General features: G+C 35.8%; 1 protein-coding gene and 1 non-coding gene across 2 annotated transcripts; one reads left to right on the forward strand and one right to left on the reverse strand.

Annotated features, from left to right (window-relative positions):
- Positions 1–2834: 2834 nt before the first annotated feature.
- On the reverse strand, positions 2835–2941 carry LOC121213115 (small nucleolar RNA R71). The gene has a single exon (XR_005908483.1). It is a non-coding gene; the product is annotated as a small nucleolar RNA R71 (small nucleolar RNA).
- A 6221-nt stretch (positions 2942–9162) lies between these two features.
- Positions 9163–9705, forward strand: LOC121212302 (uncharacterized). The gene is made up of 2 exons (XM_041084761.1): positions 9163–9460; positions 9617–9705. Exons 1-2 carry the CDS (start codon positions 9163–9165, stop codon positions 9703–9705), a joined length of 387 nt encoding a protein of 128 aa, XP_040940695.1.
- The last annotated feature ends 12767 nt before the right edge of the window (positions 9706–22472 follow it).

Here is a 22472-nt window from a genome sequence, read left to right on the forward strand (position 1 = left end):
TATTTGGTGATGTATATATATGTGCAAATGACCTTTGTTATGCATTTGGTAATTTGAGTATCATATAGTTGATAATTGAAAATTGGTATGTTTGTGATTTAGGTAAAGTGATGTATAAATGAAAGTGCATATATGAAGTTAACTAGTTAAGTGAATTGAGAATGTGAATTTTGTATAAAATTGAATAGCCTAATGTGGTACTTGTGTGCCTTGTTTTTTTTGGTATGGAGATGGTATGAATTATATTTGGTTGAGGTTAGTTGAATGCATATTTATGCCATATTACGTGCCATTTGAATTGTATAGGTGTTGTAAACGAAAAAATATATAGGATTTTTCCTATGTAATTTATCACCTTTTTACTTAAATTTTTTGTTAAAACTAAGTAATTATTTAATAAATTAATGAAATATGTGAAAATATGAAATTAGGACATAGAAATTATTAAAATGTGATTTTATGCTTTATTATATAGTTTTCATGCAATAAATGGCGTATTTTATATTAATTTGAATATATTATATTTTTTTAAGATATAAAGTGGGTCATGCATGATTAAATTAAATAATAAAATATAAAATTATATTTGATAATTCATTTTAAAATATTTCATTAATAATTTGGGTTTTAAATTAGTTAATCAAATTGGATAAATTTTATTCTTTGGTCCTCTAACTTTTTGATTTATTCTGGATAGGTCTGATAGCTTTGATGGATTACAAAATTGTTCAAATTGGGGACCAAGTCAACCTAAAATTCAGCTGCATATGGCTGTCCATAAACCACTTTTTGGTTTAATTGCACAAGGTCCTTGAAGATTTGAAGAAATTAGAGATTTACCTGAAGATTTGCACTTGACCGAGTTTCAGTTCTGAGTTGTTGTGACATTCAAATTGACCAAAAATCAAGCAAAAATCGGCTCAACTTGCTCAATTTATGGCCGGCCACCCATGGAAGATGCTTTAAAAGATGAAAACTCCTATTTTTACTAAACTATCCCCCTCTCCTCACTTATAAATAAGACCATCATTCTTACATTTCTAATCATCCCTCATCATTCATCATTCTCTCCATTCTAAATTCTCTTAGCATTCTTCTTTTCTCCCCACGCCTATCATCATCTTTTCATAAGGATTTTAGCATTTGAGCCTCTTAAAGAACCCTTGGTCGGCCACCTTGGGGAGCCATCAGCAAAAGAGTGAAGCAAATGAATGAAAGAGCCTCGTCAGTCAGAGTCTTGGGTGACAGCCACTCTGAATTGGGTTTAATCTTTCTTTTCTTTAATTTAATTTAAAAATGTTTGCTATGTGTTCAATGTTCTTGTTTACAACAATGATAGCTTAATTTTATTCAAGCTACGATGATTGCTTTGATTAAATAATATTTATTAGATTCATGCTTATAATGTTTGTGCCTCAATCGATCATGTTTTCAATTAAAATCAAGTCTATATTTCGTTCATACGTGATTGAAATGCACCTGAATTAGCTGAGCAATCCTAACCAGAAGACGACTAGTGGACGCATAATTAAAATGTGCATGATCAATTTAGATCAGGTTATTGCAGGTTGCATAACAACCCTAACCAAGCTCTGTTTCTACATAGTTTTTAGATTTGTGTGATTAAACTATTTCAAACCTAACACGTCCCTGTTACCTCGAACGAATACTAAGAAACCCTTAGTAAATAAGGATCAGTAAAATGCATATTTGCTAAGTAAAGGATTCCGAAAGGGCCTAATGTGGTTTCCAAACTCATGAAAGATCGAGTTGTCATGGAATGTTTTTCCGAATATTATTAAGCATGTTGATAATAAATTGAGTTTAATTAAAGTAATTGTCCTAGTTTATTTATGTTATAATTGTTGCAAATTGTGTTTAATTTTGCTAAAATCTATTTCATTCATATAGTTTGCATACTTAGGATAATTTGTGTCAGGGATCATTGCATTTAGTTTAATATATTTTAATAATCACTTCTCAACTATATTGTGTTTTTATTTACCAAATTGTTAATATGATTTTACAAATTAAGTGACTTATCACAAATACAATCCCCGTGGAGACGATAACTCGATACTTACTTATTACTTGATAACGACTGTGTACACTTGCACAAACCTAAGCGTTACAAGTTTTTGGCGCTACTGCCAGGGAATTGTCAACTGTTGCCATAGTCATTTCTTTTGTGAAATTATTTATTTTCAATTTGACTTATTGCTAACATTACTAACTTATTCTTTTTAATTTTGTGATTTTCTTTTCAAGGGTTTATGAGCATAGATAGAATTATCAATTTACTCCATATAGACCCTGAAATTGAGTGAACTTTCAGACAAAGAAGACGTGAACGAATAGCTCAAAGACAAGTTGAGATGGACCTTGGAAATCAGAATCAAGACCAAGGTGACCAAGGTAATGAAGCCGAAGATGTACGAAATCCTATCCTCATTGCCGATGATAGGGATGAATGCATCAGAAAATATGCTGTGCCACTTTTCAGTGAGTTAAATCTAGGAATTAAAAGGCCAGCTATTAAGGCAACCCAACTTGAATTGAAAGTACTGATGTTTCAAATGCTCCAAACAGTGGGAAAATTCAGTGGTATGCCCACGGAAGATCCACATCTCCACCTTCGATTGCTTACGGATGTGAGTGATTCATTTAAGATAGCTGGTGTAACTGAAGATGCACTGAGGTTGAAGTTGTTTCCGCACTCATTGTGAGATCAAGCACAAGCATGGCTCAATTTATTACCACCAAGTTACATATCTACATGGCAAGAATTAGCAGAGAGATTTTTGGTTAAGTATTTCTCGCCTAGCAAAAATGCTAAGTTGAGGAACGAGATCACAACTTTCTAATAATTGGATGATGAGTCTTTGTATAAGGCTTGGGAATGATTCAAGGAGTTACTTCATAAGTGTCCTCATCATAGATTCCTCATTGTATCCAGTTGGAGACATCCTATAATGGTCTCAATGCACATTCAAGATTGATGGTAGATGCTTCTGCGAATGGTGCAAATTTGTCTATGTCTTATAATGAGGCTTATGAGATCATCGAGAGGATCGTGAGAAATAATGGCCAACAAATCGAATAGCTTCAGGAAGACGTGTAGCCAGAGTTCATGAAGTTGACGACCTCACATCGTTATCAGCTCAGGTATCATCTATTTCCTCTATGTTAAAACAATTTACCATTAATAGTGCTAATAATTTTGCAGCTTAACCACCAAGTCTGTATAAAGTAGTTTTCTCTGTGTACTATGGGGAAGGTCGTTCTTTTGAGAATTGTCTATCAAATCCCCAGTCAGTGTACTATGTGGCGAACCAATATCAAAATAGGAGTGGACAAGAACCCCAATCCAACTTCTACAATCCTTTACGGCGTAATCATCCTAACTTTTCTTAGAGTAAACAAGGAAACAGACTAAATAACAACTTATTGCAGCATAAACCCAACCAATCTCAAGGGTTTAATCAGCAACCTCCAAAACCATCTCAAGCTGAGGTATCAAATAGTTTGAAGAACTTGTTGAAAGCGAACATGGAAAAGAATGACGCTTTGATCCAAAGCCAAGCAGCAGCACTGAAAAATTTGGAAAACCAAATGGGTCAGTTAGCTATGGAGCTTCGTAATAGACAAGAAATTTGGGTAAAGAACATATCAAGGCAGTGGCATTGTGAAGTGGAAAAATTTTGGAACCCCGATTGATTGGTGTTGAAGATAAGTCCGTTGAGAAGAATCAACCAGTTGTTGAAATTCCTACACCAAAAGAATTAGAATCTGTAAATACTGACAAGGTAAATCCTAACTTAGTGCATTCAGATACTTTAACATCTTCTTTGGATATAGGTTTACCTACTTAGAAAAGTTTTTCGATTCAACCGAAAGTTCCATCACCTCCATATCAGCAAAGATTGCAGCAACAAAAGTAGAAGCAGGAGGTGCAATTCAAGAAGTTTTTGGATGTTCTGAAGCAGTTACACATCAATATTCCATTGGTGAAGGCTTTAGAAGAAATGCAGCATTATGTGAAGTTTATAAAGGATATATTGTCCAAGAAGAAAAGACTGAGTGAGAGTGCAGTGCGTTCTTGTAGAACAAACTGCCACCGAAATTGAAGGACTCGGGAAGTTTTGCTATACCTTGTAACATTGGTGAATCTTACTTTGGTAAAGCCTTATGTGACTTAGGAGCGAGTATCAACTTGAGGCCTAAGTCTATTTTCAAGATGTTAGGGATAGGTGAAGTAAGACCTACAACTATGACGCTTCAGCTAGTAGATCGATCTTTAGCATATCCCCAAAAAAAGATCAAGGATATTTTGGTAAGAGTCGATAAATTTATTTTTCCTGCTAATTTCATTGTCTTAGATTTTGAAGCAGATAAAAAAGTGTCGATCATCCTTGGGAGACCTTTCTTAGCCACGGGAAGAACTTTAATTGATGTGCAGAAAGGTGAACTCACCATGCGAGTTCAAGATGATCAGGTAACCTTTAACATTCTTAAAGCAATGAAATTTCTCGATCCGGTAGAAGAGTGTTCAGTTATGGAAGAGATAGAAACCTTGGTTTCTATGGAAAGAAATTTTGAAGAAGATCCATTGAAAAAAGCTTTAGATCTTGACCTTTGGAGGATAAAGAAGGTGAAGAAAGCATGGCTTTGATGGAATCTAATCCGAGAAGTTTTATTCAATCCACACAGTTTGAACAGTTGAAGTTAGAAGTCGAAGAAATTGTGCAACCCAAGTTGTTAATCGAAGAACCACCCATTTGAAATACATTTATTTAGGTGATTGTTCTACTTTGCCTGTGATTATTTTAGCAAAACTGACGAAAGATCAAGAGGAGCAACTAATTGCTGTTTTAAAGAAATTTAAGAAAGCCATGGGTTGGACCATAGCTGATATTCGAGGTATAAACCCTTCTTTTTACATACATAAAATTATTTTAGAAAAAGGAGAAAGAGCTCGATTTGATGGGAAAATGAGGCTCAATCCTATTATGAAAGAAGTTGTGAGAAAGTGATCAAATGGTTAGATGCAGGAATCATCTATCCTATTTCAGATAGTTCATGGGTAAGTTCGGTGCAGTGTTTGCCAAAGAAAGGTGGAATAACAATTGCTGAAAATGAGTGTAATAAGTTAATTCCAACGAGAACTGTTACTAGTTGGAGAATCTGTATTGATTACAAAAAGTTGAACAAAGCCTTTCGGAAGGACCACTTTCCGTTGCCTTTTATGGATCAGATGTTAGATCGACTGGCAGGTAATGGATTCTATTATTTTTTAGATGGCTATTCTGGATATAACCAAATAGTTGTAGCCCTGAAGGACCAACATAAAACAGCCTTTACTTGTCCATAAGATACATTTGCTTTTAGGCGAATGCCTTTTGTCTTATGCAATGCACCTGCAACTTTTCAACGATGCATGATGGCAATATTTACTAATATGGTCGAAAATTTTGTTGAGATTTACATGGATGAGTTTTCTATTTTTGGTAACACTTATGATATTTTTTTGAGTAATTTGGCTAAGGTACTGAAGAAATGCGAAGAGACAAATCTTGTCCTTAATTGGGAAAAATGCCATTTTATGGTTAAGGAAGGGATTGTCTTAGGGCATAAAATCTCGAAAAGAGGAATTGAATTCGATAAAGCAAAGGTGGACGTAATTAAAAGATTACCGGCCCTAATGAATGTGAAAGGAGTCAGAAGTTTCTTAGGCCATGCTAGTTTCTATCGAAGGTTTATCAAAGATTTTTCAAAAATTTCTAAACTATTGTGTTTGTTGCTAGAGAAAGATACAGTAACAAAGCATGTTTGGAAGCTTTTGAAGATCTAAAAAAAGGGTTAATCTCAACCCCAATAATCATTACACCTGATTGGAACCCACCTTTTGAGTTGATGTAAGATGCAAGTGACTATGCTATTGGAGTTGTGATGGGTCAAAAAAGAAACAAAATGTTTCGCCCTATTTACTACGCAAGTAGAACTTTGACAAGAGCCCAACTCAATTATACGGTAATCGAAAAGGAACTCTTTGCCATAGTTTTTACTTTTGACAATTTCCGCTCATATCTTATTGGTACCAAAGTTATAGTATTTACTGACCATGCGGTCATTAAATACTACTCACGAAGAAAGATTTGAAATCAAGGCTAATTCGTTGGATCCTTTTACTCCAAGAATTTGGCCTTGAGATCCAAGATAAAAAAGGTGTCAAAAATCAAATAGCTGATCATTTGTCAAGGTTGGAACAAGATGAGGTAACTCAGTCATGTGTGCCTATCAACGAGAATTTTCCAGATGAGCACTTATTTGAGGTAAATCGAATTCATAAAACACATTGGTTTGCTGATTTTTCCAATTATCTTGCATGTGGAGTAATTCCTCGAGAAATGACATACCAACAAAGGAAGAAATTCCTTTATGATAGTTGGTATTATTTTTGGAAGGATCCATTTTTGTTTAAACAGTGTGCAGATAATATAGTTCAAAAGTGTGTAGCTAAAAGTGAGATTGCTGATATTTTGTATCATTGCCATTCATCCCCAAGTGGGGGACACTATGGTTGTTCACGTACTGCAATTAAGATTTTGCAAGCAGGTTTCTTTTGGCTTACACTATTTAAAGATGCTTATGCTTATGTGAAGAACCGTGATAAATGCCAAAGGACCGGGAATATATCAAGGAGGAATGAGATGCTCTTGACAAAAATTTTGGAGATTGAATTATTTGACGTATGGAGCACTGAGTTCTTAGGCCTGTTTCTTTCCTCGTATGGGAACAAATACATCTTAGTAGCTTTGGACTATGTATCCAAGTGGGTTGAAGCTGAAGCATACCCTGCAAATGATGCTAAAGTAGTCATGCGATTCCTATATAAGCATGTGTTTACATGATTTCGGACACCAAGAGCTATTATTAGTGATGAAGATTCTCACTTTGTGAACAAATGGCTTAAATGGTTGCTTGACAAATAAGATGTGAAGCACAAGATTGCTACTGCCTATCACCTCTAGTCCAATGGGAAAATTAAGAGAGTAAACCATGAAATCAAAGATATCATTGAAAAGGTAGTACACCTAGCAGAAAAGATTAGTCTCGAAAGGCTCGATAATGCATTATAGGCCTATCGAACAACATTTAAGACATCGTTAGGAATGACTCCTTATCGATTAGTTTTTGGAAAGCATGTTATTTGCCATTAGAGTTGGAGAATAGAGCTCACTGGGCCTTGAAGCAATTGAACTTTGATCTTAAGCAAGCCAGTGAGAGAAGGATGTTACAACTAAATGAGTTGAAAGAGTTGAGGTTGTTTTCCTATGAGAATGCTAAAATGTGTAATGAAAGATAAAAAAAGATGGCGTGATGGTCATATACAACCTCGCGAGTTTAAAGAAGGTTAAAAGGTTTTGTTGTTTAATTCAAGGTTGAAGTTCTTTCCTGGGAAGCTTAAATCCCAATGGAAAGGACCCTATACCATCTACCGAGTGTATCCTTATGGAGCTGTTGAATTATATGACAATCACAGAGGTACGTTTAAAGTTAATGTTCAGCGTCTCAAACATTATTGGGATGGTGGAGTTGAGCGAGTTGAATCCTTGTTCAAATTAACAGACCCTTGATTTTTCATGAACTTGTTTTGTAAATAAATAAATAGTTAGAATTTATTTTCTTAATTTAGTACATTTAATTAATTCTGTCTAAGGAGATTGGAACTTAAGCGAGACTGCTGCGACCCCTCCAACCTTTCCTGGGAATTAATTTAATGTAAGTTATTGAGAAGAAATTTTTTAATTGAGATTTAAAATTTTTAAGTTTAATTTGTTTTGTTTAAATTTTAAATTTTTAAAGATGGTCAAATTTGGCCCAAGTAATAATCAATTTTTTTTCTTGAGTAAGCCTGAAAATACAGTCTGAATTTGATGCCAAAACAGCAAAAAAAGGGGAAAATCCATACCTATTGCCTCCACTCCCATTACTTGCCGCCCAAGTAACCCTAATGTAGCTAATTTTTTGCTACATGTTACCCTAATTTTTCCCTATATAAACCCCTCTCCATTCCACTAACTTTCATATCCCTCAAAGCAATTTTCTTACACCCTAAAAATCCCTAAATCTCCCTTTTGTGCCGTCAACCTCAAATCCTGAAGGAAACCCTAGTTCTCTTTCCCTTTTTCCCGAAATTCCCTATTGTCGTCGCAAAGAGATTGCCAAAGTACCGTCGTTGTTACTGCATATAGCCGTTGTCGTCGCCACACACTGCAGTTGCTGCCCCACATCACCATCACCGCCCACCATTCTTGCCATCGTAAAATTTTTTCCGTAGTAAGTTCTACCCATTTTCCGATTTCTCTTCTTCCCCAGTAAGCAGAAACTTTGCCAAATTTTTGGGAAAAGATCCCATGACTCGTAAAAGAACTAGATCGTCAAAGACTACTCCTAAAAACTCGATTTCGATCGATGAAGAAGTGAAAGAGAGATTTGATTCAATTTTCAAGCATCAACCTATGATGCCAAAAAAAGGCTTTAACTTGAAGAGTAATGATTTGATGGTTGTTCCTGTGCCGATTAGAAAGATATCAATACTCTCAAGTTGGAATAATTTTGTGATGCTCATTCACTTCTCGATGATGAACTAGTTCGAGAATTCTATGCAAGTTTGATGACACAAGATGCTACTGAGGTCATTGTTTGAAAGAAAAAGGTACCTCTTACTTTTAAGTCCATCAATGACTTGTTTAACTTACCTGATGTTGATGAAGATGAGTACTACCCTATGATGAAAAATATCAATTGAGATTTTCTTCAACAAGTGCTTCATGTTGTGACAAATCCAGGATCCCAATGGATTATAAGGAATTATGGGAGCCATTCTTACCGAAGGGAATACCTAAAACCAGTAGCAAAGGTATGGTTTTGTTCACTACAGTTTTATGCCTATCTCTCATAGTTCCACCATCTCGGTGGAACGAATGCTCTTGTTATATGAAATCTTGTCAGAAAAGTCCATTAATGGTGGGAAAGTTATTCTCAAGGAGATTCACGATTATGCTAAAAATAAGGCAGGAAGTACTTTTTTCTCATCATTAATCACTTCACTTTGCTTAAAGGCCCGTGTTAAAACACAAGCAAATATGAAAGGGCGATATGTTCAAGGGTTGCATTTCAAATTATGATCCTGAAAGGTTAGTAGAGAGGGTGCATGAGCTGAATCAAGGCGAGCAAGAAGAGCCAATTGAGCCGGATACTGAGGAATCAACAGATGGAATTGAGACTGAAGCTAATTTAGTTACAGACACTGAAGAGGAAGAATCTGATAAGGAGCTAAACAGTCCTAAACCAATTGAAGGATCTGAAATCCCTGAACCAAGGGTTGAGCCAGAAGAAGAACCAGTCAAGTTAAGTGTTGAACCTAAATATACAACTCCCATGCCGACTTCTGCAAGTACTTCAAGGAAATCGGAGTTGTCAATTTTGATGGATATGTGGAAGTTCACGCATAATCAACAACAAACTTACTGGAAATATGCAAAAATTAGAGATGACTCAATTCAAAATTCTTTTAAGAATATCTCTAATACTTTTGTTCCTGAGTTCCCAGATGCTATCTTTGAGTCATGGACAAAATATATTGATGATGCAAGCAGAGATGGAGCTGAAAAAGACAAGGGGAATGTGTCAAGAAAATAAAAGGGGGGATTCTTATCTTATTATTTATTTATTTTTAGGTCTTTAGGAATTTCTTTCTTTCGTAATTAGAATTTAATTTCTGCAAAATAAAACATAGCAAGCATGAATAAACTTAACACTTCTTTAGAAAGAAAAAGACTAAGTGATGTGGTATTGGGTTATTAGGAAAGACTTGGTATTTAAGCAGTCTTAATGACTCACCTCTCATTCTTTACAACCCTACATGGTGTTCAGTTTTCATTCATTACTTTGTTCTTGCAATGAGGACACTGCTTCTTTTTAAAGGGGGTAAGGCAAATAAATTGCTCAAACTTTTAAAATTTTTTTTCTCAAGTATGTTTCAATCATTTCTTTCATAAGTATGTTTTAATAAATGAATGTTTAAAGATATTTTTTGTTAATGAGATAATTTTTATGCAAGTATGAATGATGATTTTATTTGAGTGAAAGTATGTTATCATGAAGAATGGAATGCTTGTATGATCTTAGCCTTAGTAATGTTTGCCATGAAAACTTAGTTTCTTTTGAGATTAGACATGCATGAAGGTTTATATCTTTAGAATTGACTTAGTAACTTTCTTGAGGCAAAATCCTAGGGGACATAAAAATCTAAAATGATATAGGCACTATTTCTTTGGACCTTGTAGCCTTTTCAAGCCAACCCTATGATATTAGACCCTTGAAACTGAAATTTCGAGCTTAAAGGCTTGTTTATTGCAATGAACCTACATAATAAGCCACATTACCATATTTTAAAGTTATCCTAATTTTTGTGCACCTATCTTCACTAAAGTTGTCTTGGTAATCAACATTTGAGGAAGTTTTCATAAAGATGTATGTGCTCATGCTTAAAAAAGAAAAGAGCGAAGAAAAGTTTGCTCGGTCTCCAAAAAGGAAAAATGTATGAGCTTGAGTTCAAGATAAGTTTGGGGGTGTTCCAAAGGTTCATTTAAAGAAAAAGGTTGTATAACAACCTTATAAAAGACCTAAAAAATGCTCATTGATTTGATGATTATGTCACCTACATTAGTGGAGAGGAAGTCCTAAGTTGAACATATGAAGATCATAAATAAGCTTTGTGATTGTTTGCTTGATTGATAGGAAATTATGTTGAATGAAGAATATTGTCCATGGCTGTGACGTACATGCAAACTATGATTCATATTGGCATATTTTGAAGCTTAGTGTAATCTTAAGGAATGTTTGCATATGAATTACTTGTTAATAAAGAAGATCGAAGAGCATGAATTTATTAATGCATGATTATGGGATAAAGATTGATGCTGCTTACACAATTTGCAATTTTTGCCTTAGCAAGACCTTTTGCTGTGCATGAACATTACTCGGGACGACCAATGATTTAAGTTTGGGGGTGTGTAAATGGAAAAATATATAGGATTTTTCCTATGTAATTTATCACATTTTTACTTAAATTTGTTGTTAAAACTAAGTAATTGTTTAATAAATTGATGAAATATGTGAGAATATGAAATTAGGACATATAAATTATTAAATGTGATTTTATGCTTTATTATATAGTTTTCATGCAATAAATGGCTTATTTTATATTAATTTGAATATATTATATTTTTAAGACATAAAGTGGGTCATGCATGATTAAATTAAATAATAAAATATAAAATTATATTTGATAATTCATTTTAAAATATTTCATTAATAATCTGGGTTTTAAATTAATTAATTAAATTAGATAAATTTTATTCTTTGGTCCTCTAACTTGTTGATTTATTCTGGACAAGTCTGATGGCTTTGCTGGATTACAAAATCGTTCAAATTGGGGACCAAGTCAACCTAAAATTCAGCTGCATATGGCTGTCCATAAACCACTTTTTGGTTTAATTGCACAAGGTCCTTGAAGATTTGAAGAAATTAGAGATTTACCTGAAGATTTGCACTTGACTGAGTCTCAGTCCTGAGATGTTGTGGCACTCAAATTGACCAAAAATCAAGCAAAAATCAGCTCAACTTCCTCAATTTATGGGCGGCCACCCATGGAAGATGCTTCAAAAGATGAAAACTCCTATTTTTAGTAAACTATCCCCCTCTTCTCACCTATAAATAAGACCTCATTTTCACAGTTCTAATCATCTCTCATCATTCATCATTCTCTCCTTTCAAAATTCTCTTACCATTCTTCTTTTCTCCCCACACCTACCATCATCTTTTCATAAGGATTTTAGCATTTGAGCCTCTTAAAGAACCCTTGGTCGGCCACTTTGGAGAGCCATCAGCAAAAGAGTGAAGGAAATGAACGAAGGAGCCTCGTCAGTCAGAGTCTTGGGTGACAGCCACTCTGAATTGGGTTTAATCTTTCTTTTCTTTAATTTAATTTAAAGATGTTTGTTATATGTTCAATGTTCTTATTTACAACAATGATAGCTTAATTTTATTTAAGCTAGGATGATTGCTTTGATTAAATAATATTTATTAGATTCATGCTTATAATGTTTGTGCCTCAATTGATCATGTTTTCAATGAAAATCAAGTCTATATTTTGTTTATACGTTGTTGAAATGCACTTGAATTAGCTGAGCGATCCTAACCTGACGACGGCTAGTGGATGCATAATTGAAATGTGCATGCTCAATTTAGATCCTATCCCGATTAAATTACAAGTTGCATAGATTTTAGATTTGTGTGATTAAACTGTTTCAAACCTAACACGTCCCTGTTACCTCGCATGAATGCTAAGAAACCCTTAGTAAATAAGGAGCAGTAAAATGCGTATTTTCTTAGTAAGGATTCCGAAAGGACCTAATGTGGTTTCCAAACTCATGAAAGATCGAGTTTCCATGGAATGTTTTTCCAAATATTATTAAGCATGTTGATAATAAATTTAGTTTAACTAAAGCGATTGTCCTAAAATCTATTTCATTCATATAGTTTGCATACTTAGGATAATTTGCATTAGGGATCACTACATTTAGTTTAATATATTTTAATCATCACTTTTCAACTATATTGTGTTTTTATTTACCAAATTGTTAATATAATTTTTCAAATTAAGTGACTTTGCATAAATATAATTCCTGTGGAGACTATAACTCGATACTTACTTATTACTTGATAGCGATTATGTACACTTGCACAAACCTACGCGTTACAGGTGTATGCAAATTTGGGTGAGTAAGATGGCTTGGTAAATAGCCTATTTTTTTCCACATAAGAAGAGACACGGGCATGTGTCTCAGCCGTGTGTGACACACGGTCAGGTGACACGGCCGTGTGTCCCCATGTGTTTAATTAAAACCTAGTTAGTATGCTCTACACTACCTAGCACACGGGCATGCATCTTGGCCCTATGGCATAAGTTAGTATACCTTATAGGTTTGGCACGGCCTGGCACACGGGCATGTGAGGCCATTTCAAAGGGCACAGGAGCTGGTCACACGTGTAACACCCCAAGTTTCAGGTTTTCTATGTTTCTATGATTTTTAAAATTTTTGTGTGTTCTGGTTGGTTAAAATTTATATTTTAGTAGGTTAGTGGGCATTTGGGAGGCCCAAACTTAAGTTAAATCCGTGGTAGTATTCGGAATTTTAATTTTATGAACAGGTGATGCAATTGGCATTTGGGCTTTTAAGAGTAAAGGGGTAAAAGATGACACAAAAAGGAGTGTGGTGTAGTGGCAAGGTGGCGCCACTTAGGGGACAAGGAAGTGACGCCATAGAGGAAGCAAGGGGTCCAAGGTTCAAGTCTTGGCTCTTGCAATATATTTTGGTTTTTCTTTTTAATAAATCTGGAAGCAAGTAGGTGCGCTTTAAAGTTTAATGTGTTGGATTTATGACACAAATGAGTTGATGGCCTAGTGGTGGTGGCGTGAGTTGGCATGTGAGAGGACTTTGGTTCGAATCCCTTGGCACGCAAAGGTTAATTATTTTGCTATGTTGGGACGGCAAGAGTTGGTGTTGGTTTTAAACTCTAGTGATGGAGGGATCCCACATCGGGAAGCTAACATAAGAGTAGATGGAGAGCTGGCTTTAAATAGAGCAAACCAAGAGGAGAGTGGGCATACCCTTCTTGGCTGATCCCTTTCGCTTTCTGACGTGCTCGTTTGGGTTGGGCGTCAGCTAAGAGTGTTTGGAGCGCGGATTAACTGCAGTCTCCTAACAGGTGTGTATTTCTCATTACTCTAGCAGTAGGACGGCTATTTCGGGCCGCGATGGGCTGAAATGGGCCATGTGGTCCCAATAGGTCCGTAGGCCCAAGTGGATAAGTTGTAGAATTACTAAAATACCCTTGTAGGGTAGGACTACCGATTTACCCCTGGAGGGTAAAATGACTATTTTGCCCCTCGTGCGTAAATGACTAACTTGTGTGATGACTGGGTTAGTTGACGTGGATTTATGTTAGTTATCGTTAAGTCGTAAGTCTAATGTGTTAGTGATCGATTGGAGGATTATCGCGTGGGAGATATCGTCATCAATCATCATCAACCAGGTGTGTAAACGACACCCTCCCTTAGACTGAATCGGTAAAAGCTGAAATACCAAAACGTTGGTATTTTGTAAACTCGCAAGCGTGCGAGCGCTCGTGACACAGTTGTTAATGAATATGGTGCATTTGGATGATTAGAGTGCAGAGTGTGCATTTTCGTGCACAACGGTATTTTTGGGCTTAATGGGCCGAAAATAGGCCAATGGGCCAACGGGCCCATTTTGGTAAAAAGACAAGGTAAGTACTTCTGATTACTTGGTAAACGTTAGAATGAGCATGAAACCTTAGTAATAGGTAATAATTACTAAATTACCCTTATGCATGCAAAATTACGATTTTACCCTTAGGGTTTTTTTTTTTGAAAAGCATGATGTTCTGTTTCTGTATACGTATGCCATGACATATTATTTCTGTTGTATGGGACATGGGTTTATATTGATGGAGGAAGCGTTCTGGCAGCCTCGCTGCAATCTGGTGGCCTCACCACATATATCTGTTCTGGTGACTTCGTTACAATATCTGGCAGCCTCGCTGCAATCTGGTGGCTTCGCCACACATATATATATCTGTTCTGGTGGCCTAGCCACAATATCTGTATCTGGTGACTTCGTCACAATATCTGGCAGCCTCGCTGCAATTTCTGTGGTGTGTAGCGGTTGGGTGGGTCGAGTAGTCTCCCCACATGGTGTAAGGCTGGTACGGGGGTGTTATGGATGGCTCTGGGTTGGGATTTCTGCATTCATGATATATTTGTTCTATATCTGCTATGGGCCTATGGGTTTCATTCTAATTCATGTACTGGGCCAAGGCCCAGATAAGTTTGACTTTGAGGTTTGATCTGTTTTGGGCTATGGTTGAGTTATGTTACACACTGAGTTTGCCGAACTCACCCTTTATTTTCATCTCTGCAGGAAATCCCCAACCATAGTGGGCTTGGAGCCGTGAGGGATTCGGAGTGGCCACATCATCTGCAAAGTTGGTTTTTCTAAGTTAGTTTATTTTTATTATTTTATATTCTGATTTAATTTTGGGTTTTAAGTTGTAATAAGGCTGCTATTTAAATTTCTTTTTCCGCTATGGTTTTATTTTCTGATTATATTTATACTATGTCGAAACTGCTAGTGTTAGGCTGCGCGGGTTTTCAAATTAATGAACGTTTTCCAAGACTTAACGAGCACAACAAATGGATAGCCTAAAGATTGATAAATCGGCTTTTCATTCAACCGCTATTTTTACAAAGAGCACCCCAATCACTTAAACCAATGAATGCATACTAAGTCGTAAGTGCATGTGACACGTCAAATCTGGCCATAACGTCTGGGCCGGGTTTGAGGTATTACAACACGGGCGTGTGAGGCCATTTCAAAGGGCACACTAGCTAGTCACACGGGCGTGTGATTGGCCATGTGACCCAATTTAGAGAGTTACACAGGGTCAGACACGAACTGAGACATGGCCATGTGATCCCATTTCGAATGTCCACACGACCTGTGACATGGACGTGTCTTTGGCCGTGTGAGACACACGGTTGGGGCCCCTGTATTTTGAAAAATTTTCTAGGTTTTCTAAAAATTTCTTGAGTTATTGGTTTAGTCCCGAACCACTTCTAAACATGTTTTGGGCCTCGTAGGATCGTATTAGGGACTTGATGAATGATTATGAATGACTTGTATTTGAATTTGATAATTGTATGAAAAATGTATGTTCAATTGTATAATAAGTCCAGTAATGCTCCGTAACCCTATTTCGGCGACGGATATGGGTGAGGGGTATTACATTTAAAGGTTAAGAACTAGTTGTAGGTGAATAATCAGATGAATGGAATCAGCTTTAGCCAAAAGATTTAGTATAGACTGAGATAATTGAAATTCAAGTCTGCTATGTCAAAGGTTTCGTTTACAAGAGAATTTAGCTTAGACATTTGTTTTGATTGTTTGAAATGAGTCTTTGGTTGAATGTTGGTTGTGTATATTGTGTGATTTACCTTGTTGAAGCTTTGAAATTGTGACAGTCCTAATTTGACCCTAGTTGGAATGTGGTTTCGGGACCACAAAATCGAGTCATAAAAATTTACTTTAATTTTTATTGCATATATTTAATGTGTGATAGTGTGTGTATGAAAATTTAATGTTTTAATTTAGTATTAGGAATGTGAATTTTCTTGAAAGGACTTAGTTGAGAAACTTAGAAAAGATGATAGGTAAATCGTAAGGATCAAATAACATCAAGGTGAGAAAGCTTGGGTTTGCATGTCAAATTGCCCAAAATTCTAGTAGTGGCCGGCCAAGCAATGATGCTTCTTCCACTAAGTTGAATTTTATTGTAATTTTTTATATTAGTTAATGGTTAGAATAAATTAAAGAAAGGAATTAATAGGAAAAAGATGAATAAAATAATAAAGGGAGAGAAAGTATTCATCTTCTTCCTCTTGCAAATGTCGTAAGCTAGGGAAAGAAGGAGAAAATTGTCTAAGACATTCGGCCATCCTAAGGGGTTGATTAAGGTAGGACTCATGTTAATTTTATTAAATTTTTGTGAAAATCTAGTTAGTAGCCAATGTCTTATTATATCCCATATGTTAATTTTCTACCTAAATAGGCGACTAAATGGCATACGGTTAGAGGGAGGTAAATGCTAAGAGTATGGTGCTTTCAATGTTGTGAATGGAAATAGTAGAAAGGTGAAAGAAAATTAGGGTAGATATGTAGATATATGTGGATTTATATGATGTTATAAATAGATGTGAAGCTATGCTAGTTTAGGAAAAATTCGGTCAAGTGTTCATGAGATGAAACTATGTGTGTAAATGAATTAAAAATGATATTATAATTGATATTGTATATTCGGCCATCTAATTAAGTACATAGGTGATGTTGAATTTAATTTTTGCACATCCGGCTATATAGGTATGCCCATTTGTGATATTACCTTTGATTATATATAATCGACTAAATGAGTGACGTTGGCTTATAAGTCGAGTTTGATTCATGATTATATATATATTTGAATGTAAACCTATTTGAGAAAATGTTATGTTGAGAAGTGACGATGCATTCGGCCTCGAGGTAATAGATGAATATTTGTTGAAGTTTTAATGTCTTGAACAATTACGGTTGTAAAATGTAATGAAAATTATTAGACTATATATGTGAGAAATCAGCAAGGGTTGTTGCCGTATATACAAATATATATGTGTTATATATGTATGTGTAATTGGATTATTGATAGTAAGGTGATATTATATGGTTATTAGCCGAATAGCTCAAAAGCATAAGGTAGAAAGATAAAATTTTACCATGTGTTTCTTATGATATAAAATCATTAATATTTTGATATAAATATCTAGCAAGACGGTTAAACTAGTTAATTTATTTGATTAAGCTCAAGAACTTAAAGGAGGGGAATCAAGCAAAGGCAAAGCAAAGAACATCGAGTAGCCCAGTTGGAACCGTTTTACCCAACACAAGGTAAGTCCTTAAGCATTTTGTAAGGTTGATTAGTTTGTGCACAAATAATTATAGTGAATCATGAAAGAATACCTTTTGTTAGGTGTTCTTTTGAAGCGATATATATTATTAATGTGACCGTATATGCTATTTGAATTAAGTAAGTTGCCATATTATAATGAGTTAACATTGGTACTATGTGTGCGAAATTAAATGTCACTTTGTGTGCAGATTTTATATGCTATTTGAATTAAGTAAATTTCCTTATTATAATGAGTTAACATTGGCACTATGTGTGCGGAATTAAATGTCACTTTGTGTGCAGATTTTATATGCTATTTGAATTAAGTAAATTGCCTTATTATAATGTGTTAACATTGGCACTATGTGTACGGAATTAAATGTCACTTTGTGTGTAGATTTTATATGCTATTTGAATTAAGTAAATTGCCTTATTATAATGAGTTAACATTGACACTATGTGTGCGGAATTAAATGTCACTTTGTGTGCAGATTTTATATGCTATTTGAATTAAGTAAATTGCCTTATTATAATGAGTTAACATTGGCACTATGTGTGCGAAATTAAATGGCACTATGTGTGTAGATTTGAATGTCGATGCATGAGTGAAATTTTCAGGCACTATGTGTGCGGTTTAGTATGGCACTATGTGTGCGAGCTTGTTTAGCACTATGTGTGCGAATTTGGTTGATAATATAATATGTGCATGAAAAGAATAAAGTGATAGAACTATTAACTAAAATATCGAATTTGAGACATGAAATGTATATGTATGAATTTATCTAGTGCATCATTGTTTCATGCTTTGAGGAAATGGATCTAGATCAATTGGGTTATTTTGATATTTGATTGGGTAGAAGGACTTGGCTTAAGATTGAACCAATAATCTAAGTAATTATGGCATAGTTCGGTATGGATGGAGTAATAGATCTTACATTATTTTTCTTATGATCTTTTATCAAAGGAATGTATTATATTGCTTATGACTTACTGAGTTGAATACTGATTTGGTGTGTTTACTTGTCTTTTATTTAGATTTCTTCGATCCATTTTGTGTGCTCGGGACCATCGTCGATGTCATCACACCAACTTGCAACATTTTGGTACCCTTTTCTTAGTTGGTCTAAGTGAACATTTCGGCATGTATAGGCTAATATGTATTTGTTTGAACTTTGATATGTATACTTCTAGCCATGCGAATATTGCTTAAATACTAAGTTTGAATTTGGTTATATTTAATCATGGTATAATTTGTCTTGGCTATAATGGTTAATGCTATTAATGAATGATAAATATATATATCTATAAAAATTATACATATGGTTGAGGGTTGATAATGCTAAGAAATCTTAACTAAGTGTTTTTGAGGTGGTTCGATTTTGACACATTTATATAAGTGATTAATTGCAACGTGACTATTGTATATGATCTTCGTATCTAAATTGAGAGAGCATAATGGGTCGTCTGGTTATGTCTGAACATAACATGCAATCGTATGATATGGTTGTTATATGATGTAAACTTATGTAATAGTTTTGATTGAACTTGATAATGATTAACTATGTGTTCCGGCTATGTATGAATAAGGGTCGTATATGGGAGTATAATGAATTATGCATTATTAAAGATGAACTTAACGCAATGAAGATGATAGAAGTAAATGCATTGAAATTTTACGAATAAGTATTTGCTTCGGTAATATCTTGTAACCCATTCCAGTGATGGAAACGGGTTAGGGGTGTTACATTTTATTGGTATCAGAGGTACGGTTTAGTCGGTTCTAGGACTACCGTAGCGCGTATGAGTCTAGCTATACATGCCTTAATGTTAGTATTTGATAGTGTGATGACTTCTGATGGTTGGAATTATTGTTTTGATTAGTAAATGGAACCCAATTTAGAGAGAACCTTAGAGGATGACGTTGAAAGTGTAGCGGTTGCTCCTGCGCAAGGGACACCACTAGTTGAACCTCAATCATCCGCGAATAATCAAGATGATGGGGCAAACAAGCCTTCTTTACCATGATGAACGAGTGGGTCGCACAATATGCCCGAACTAACCCGGCTGCTCAACCATTCCCGAATTTAAATAATCTGCCTCAGGTGCCTATAATACCACCAATTACTGATCCTGTGAGGCCGAGTAAACCTCCTATGGATTTGATTAGGAAGTACGGGGTCGAGGAATTCTGAGCTACAGCTACTGATGATGCTGAAAGGGCCGAGTTTTGGCTTGATAACACCATCCGAGTTTTTGATGAGCTGTCTTGCACACCTGATAAGTGTTTAAAGTGTGCCATATCTTTGTTACGAGACTCGGCCTACTATTGGTGGAGAACCTTGATTACTATTGTCCCGAAGGAACGAGTTACTTGGGATTTCTTTCAGACGGAGTTTCGAAAAAAGTATATTAGTCAACGGTTCATTGATAAAAAACGTAAAGAATTTTTGGAGCTTAAACAAGGCCATTTAACAGTATCCGAATACGAACGTGAGTTTGTAAGACTCAGTCGATATGCTCGGGAGTGTGTAGCTGATGAAATTGCCATGTGTAAAAGATTTGAAGAAGGATTGAATGAAGATTTAAAGCTACTAGTGGGTATTTTAGAGATAAAATAATTTGTAACACTAGTTGAACGAGCTTGCAAGACTGAAGAACTTGGAAAGGAGAAAAAGAAAGCTGGATTTGAAGCTAGAGACTTTCGTAAAAGATCGGCGGGTAAAACTTCATTCTCGACTGTAAAGAAGTTCAGGGACGATACTAATAAATCGAAGACGACTGTAGGAATTTCTATTAGAGAGCGACCATCAACGGACTCTCGAGCTACTTCGGTTGCTAGTGTGGGTAACAATCGTCAAGAAAAACCTGAATGTTCACAATGCGGAAGACGACACGTAGGTGAATGTTGGGGTAAGTCTACTAACAGAGCCTGTTACAGATGCGGTTCGAAGGATCATTTCATTCGAGATTGCACGAAACTTGACGAGAAAAATAAGATGCAAGGTGCGAGACCTAGTGGTACAATGACTAGAGGTAGACCACCGAGAATTACAGGAGGTAGGGGTGGTAGTCAAAGAGGGACTTCTGATACGGCTGTTCAATCTGAGACTCATGCTCCTGCCAGAGCTTATGCCATCCGCGCACGAGATGAGGCATCCTCTCCTGATGTTATCACTGGTACTTTCACTCTCTTTGATACTGATGTGATTGCATTGATTGACCCTGGCTCTACTCATTCATATGTATGTGAGACTTTAGCATCCAGTAAGACTCTACTTGTTGAGTCTACTGAGTTCGTAATTCAAGTGTCAAATCCCTTGGGTCGATATGTACTTGTTGACAAAGTGTGTAAGAAATGCCCTCTGATAATTCGAGATTCTTGTTTTCCGGCCGACTTGATGCTTTTACCTTTTGATGAATTTGATGTTATTCTTGGTATGGATTGGTTGACCGTACATGATGCAGTTGTGAATTGCAAAAGAAAGACTATTGATTTGAGGTGTGCAAATAATGAGATAGTCCGAGTTGAGTCTACTGACTTGAAGGGAGTGCCAGCAATAATATCCTCGATGATCGCTCAGAAATATGTGAGAAAGGGGTGTGAAGCATATCTTGCGTACGTACTTGATAGCAAAGAGTCAGAAAAGAAACTTGAATCAGTACCAGTGGTTTGTGAGTATTCAGATGTTTTTCCTTAGGAGTTACCGGGATTACCACCCATTCGAGAGGTAGAATTTGGCATCGAACTTGCACCTGGTACCACACCAATTTCGATAGCTCTGTATCGTATGGCACCAACGAAATTGAAAATTGAAAACTCAGTTGCAAGAGTTGACGGATAAAGGTTTTGCTCGACCAAGTTTCTCACCTTGGGGTGCACCAGTATTATTCGTGAAAAAGAAAGATGGAACCATGAGAATGTGCATCAACTATCGTCAATTGAATCAAGCAACAATAAAGAATAAATATCTGTTACCACGTATTGATGATTTTTTTGATCAGTTAAAGGGAGGATCAGTATTTTCAAAGATAGATTTGAGATCGGGTTATTATCAGTTGCGAGTTCGAGACTCAGACATACCCAAAACTGCTTTTAGAATGAGATACGGTCACTACGAGTTCTTGGTGATGCCGTTTGGGCTCACAAATGCCCCTGCGGTATTTATGGACTTAATGAATCGAATTTTCAGACAATATTTGGATTGGTTTGTGGTTGTGTTTATAGATGACATCTTGATTTATTCATGAGATGAAACTGAACATGCCGAGCATTTGAGATTGGTATTACAGATTTTACGAGACAAGCAGTTATACGCGAAATTCAGTAAATGCGAGTTTTGGTTGAGAGAGGTTAGCTTTTTGGGACACGTAGTATCTGCATCGGGTATTAGAGTTGATCCGAGCAAAATTTTGGCCATACTCAATTGGAAACCTCCGAGGAATGTTACTAAAGTTAGGAGCTTTTTGGGACTTGCTAGTTACTACCGACGGTTTGTAAAGGGTTTTTCGATGATAGCTACACCGATGACGAAACTACTTCAAAAAGATGTTGAGTTTGAATGGTCAGAAAAATGTCAGAAAAGTTTCGACCGATTAAAAACCTGTTTAACTGAAGCTCCAATGCTAGTACAGCCAGAATCCAGTAAAGAGTTTGTTATTTACAGTGATGCATCCTTACGTGGGCTGGGTTGTGTGTTGATGCAAGAAGGTCGAGTTGTGGCTTACGCGTCGAGGCAATTAAAGCCGCATGAGAAAAACTATCCAACCCATGATCTTCAATTAGCGGCCATTGTATTCGCCTTGAAAATATGGCGACACTACTTGTTTGGAGAGAGGTGTCA

This window comes from Gossypium hirsutum, chromosome A13, assembly GCF_007990345.1.
Source record: "Gossypium hirsutum isolate 1008001.06 chromosome A13, Gossypium_hirsutum_v2.1, whole genome shotgun sequence".
NCBI lineage: Eukaryota > Viridiplantae > Streptophyta > Magnoliopsida > Malvales > Malvaceae > Gossypium > Gossypium hirsutum.

Coding starts and splice junctions, on each gene's coding strand:
- LOC121212302 (XM_041084761.1), top strand. CDS start 9,163: ATGTTCAAGGGTTGCATTTCAAATTATGATCCTGAAAGGTTAGTAGAG. Junction 9,461..9,616: donor TCCCATGCCGACTTCTGCAA/GTACTTCAAGGA, acceptor CTGAGTTCCCAG/ATGCTATCTTTGAGTCATGG.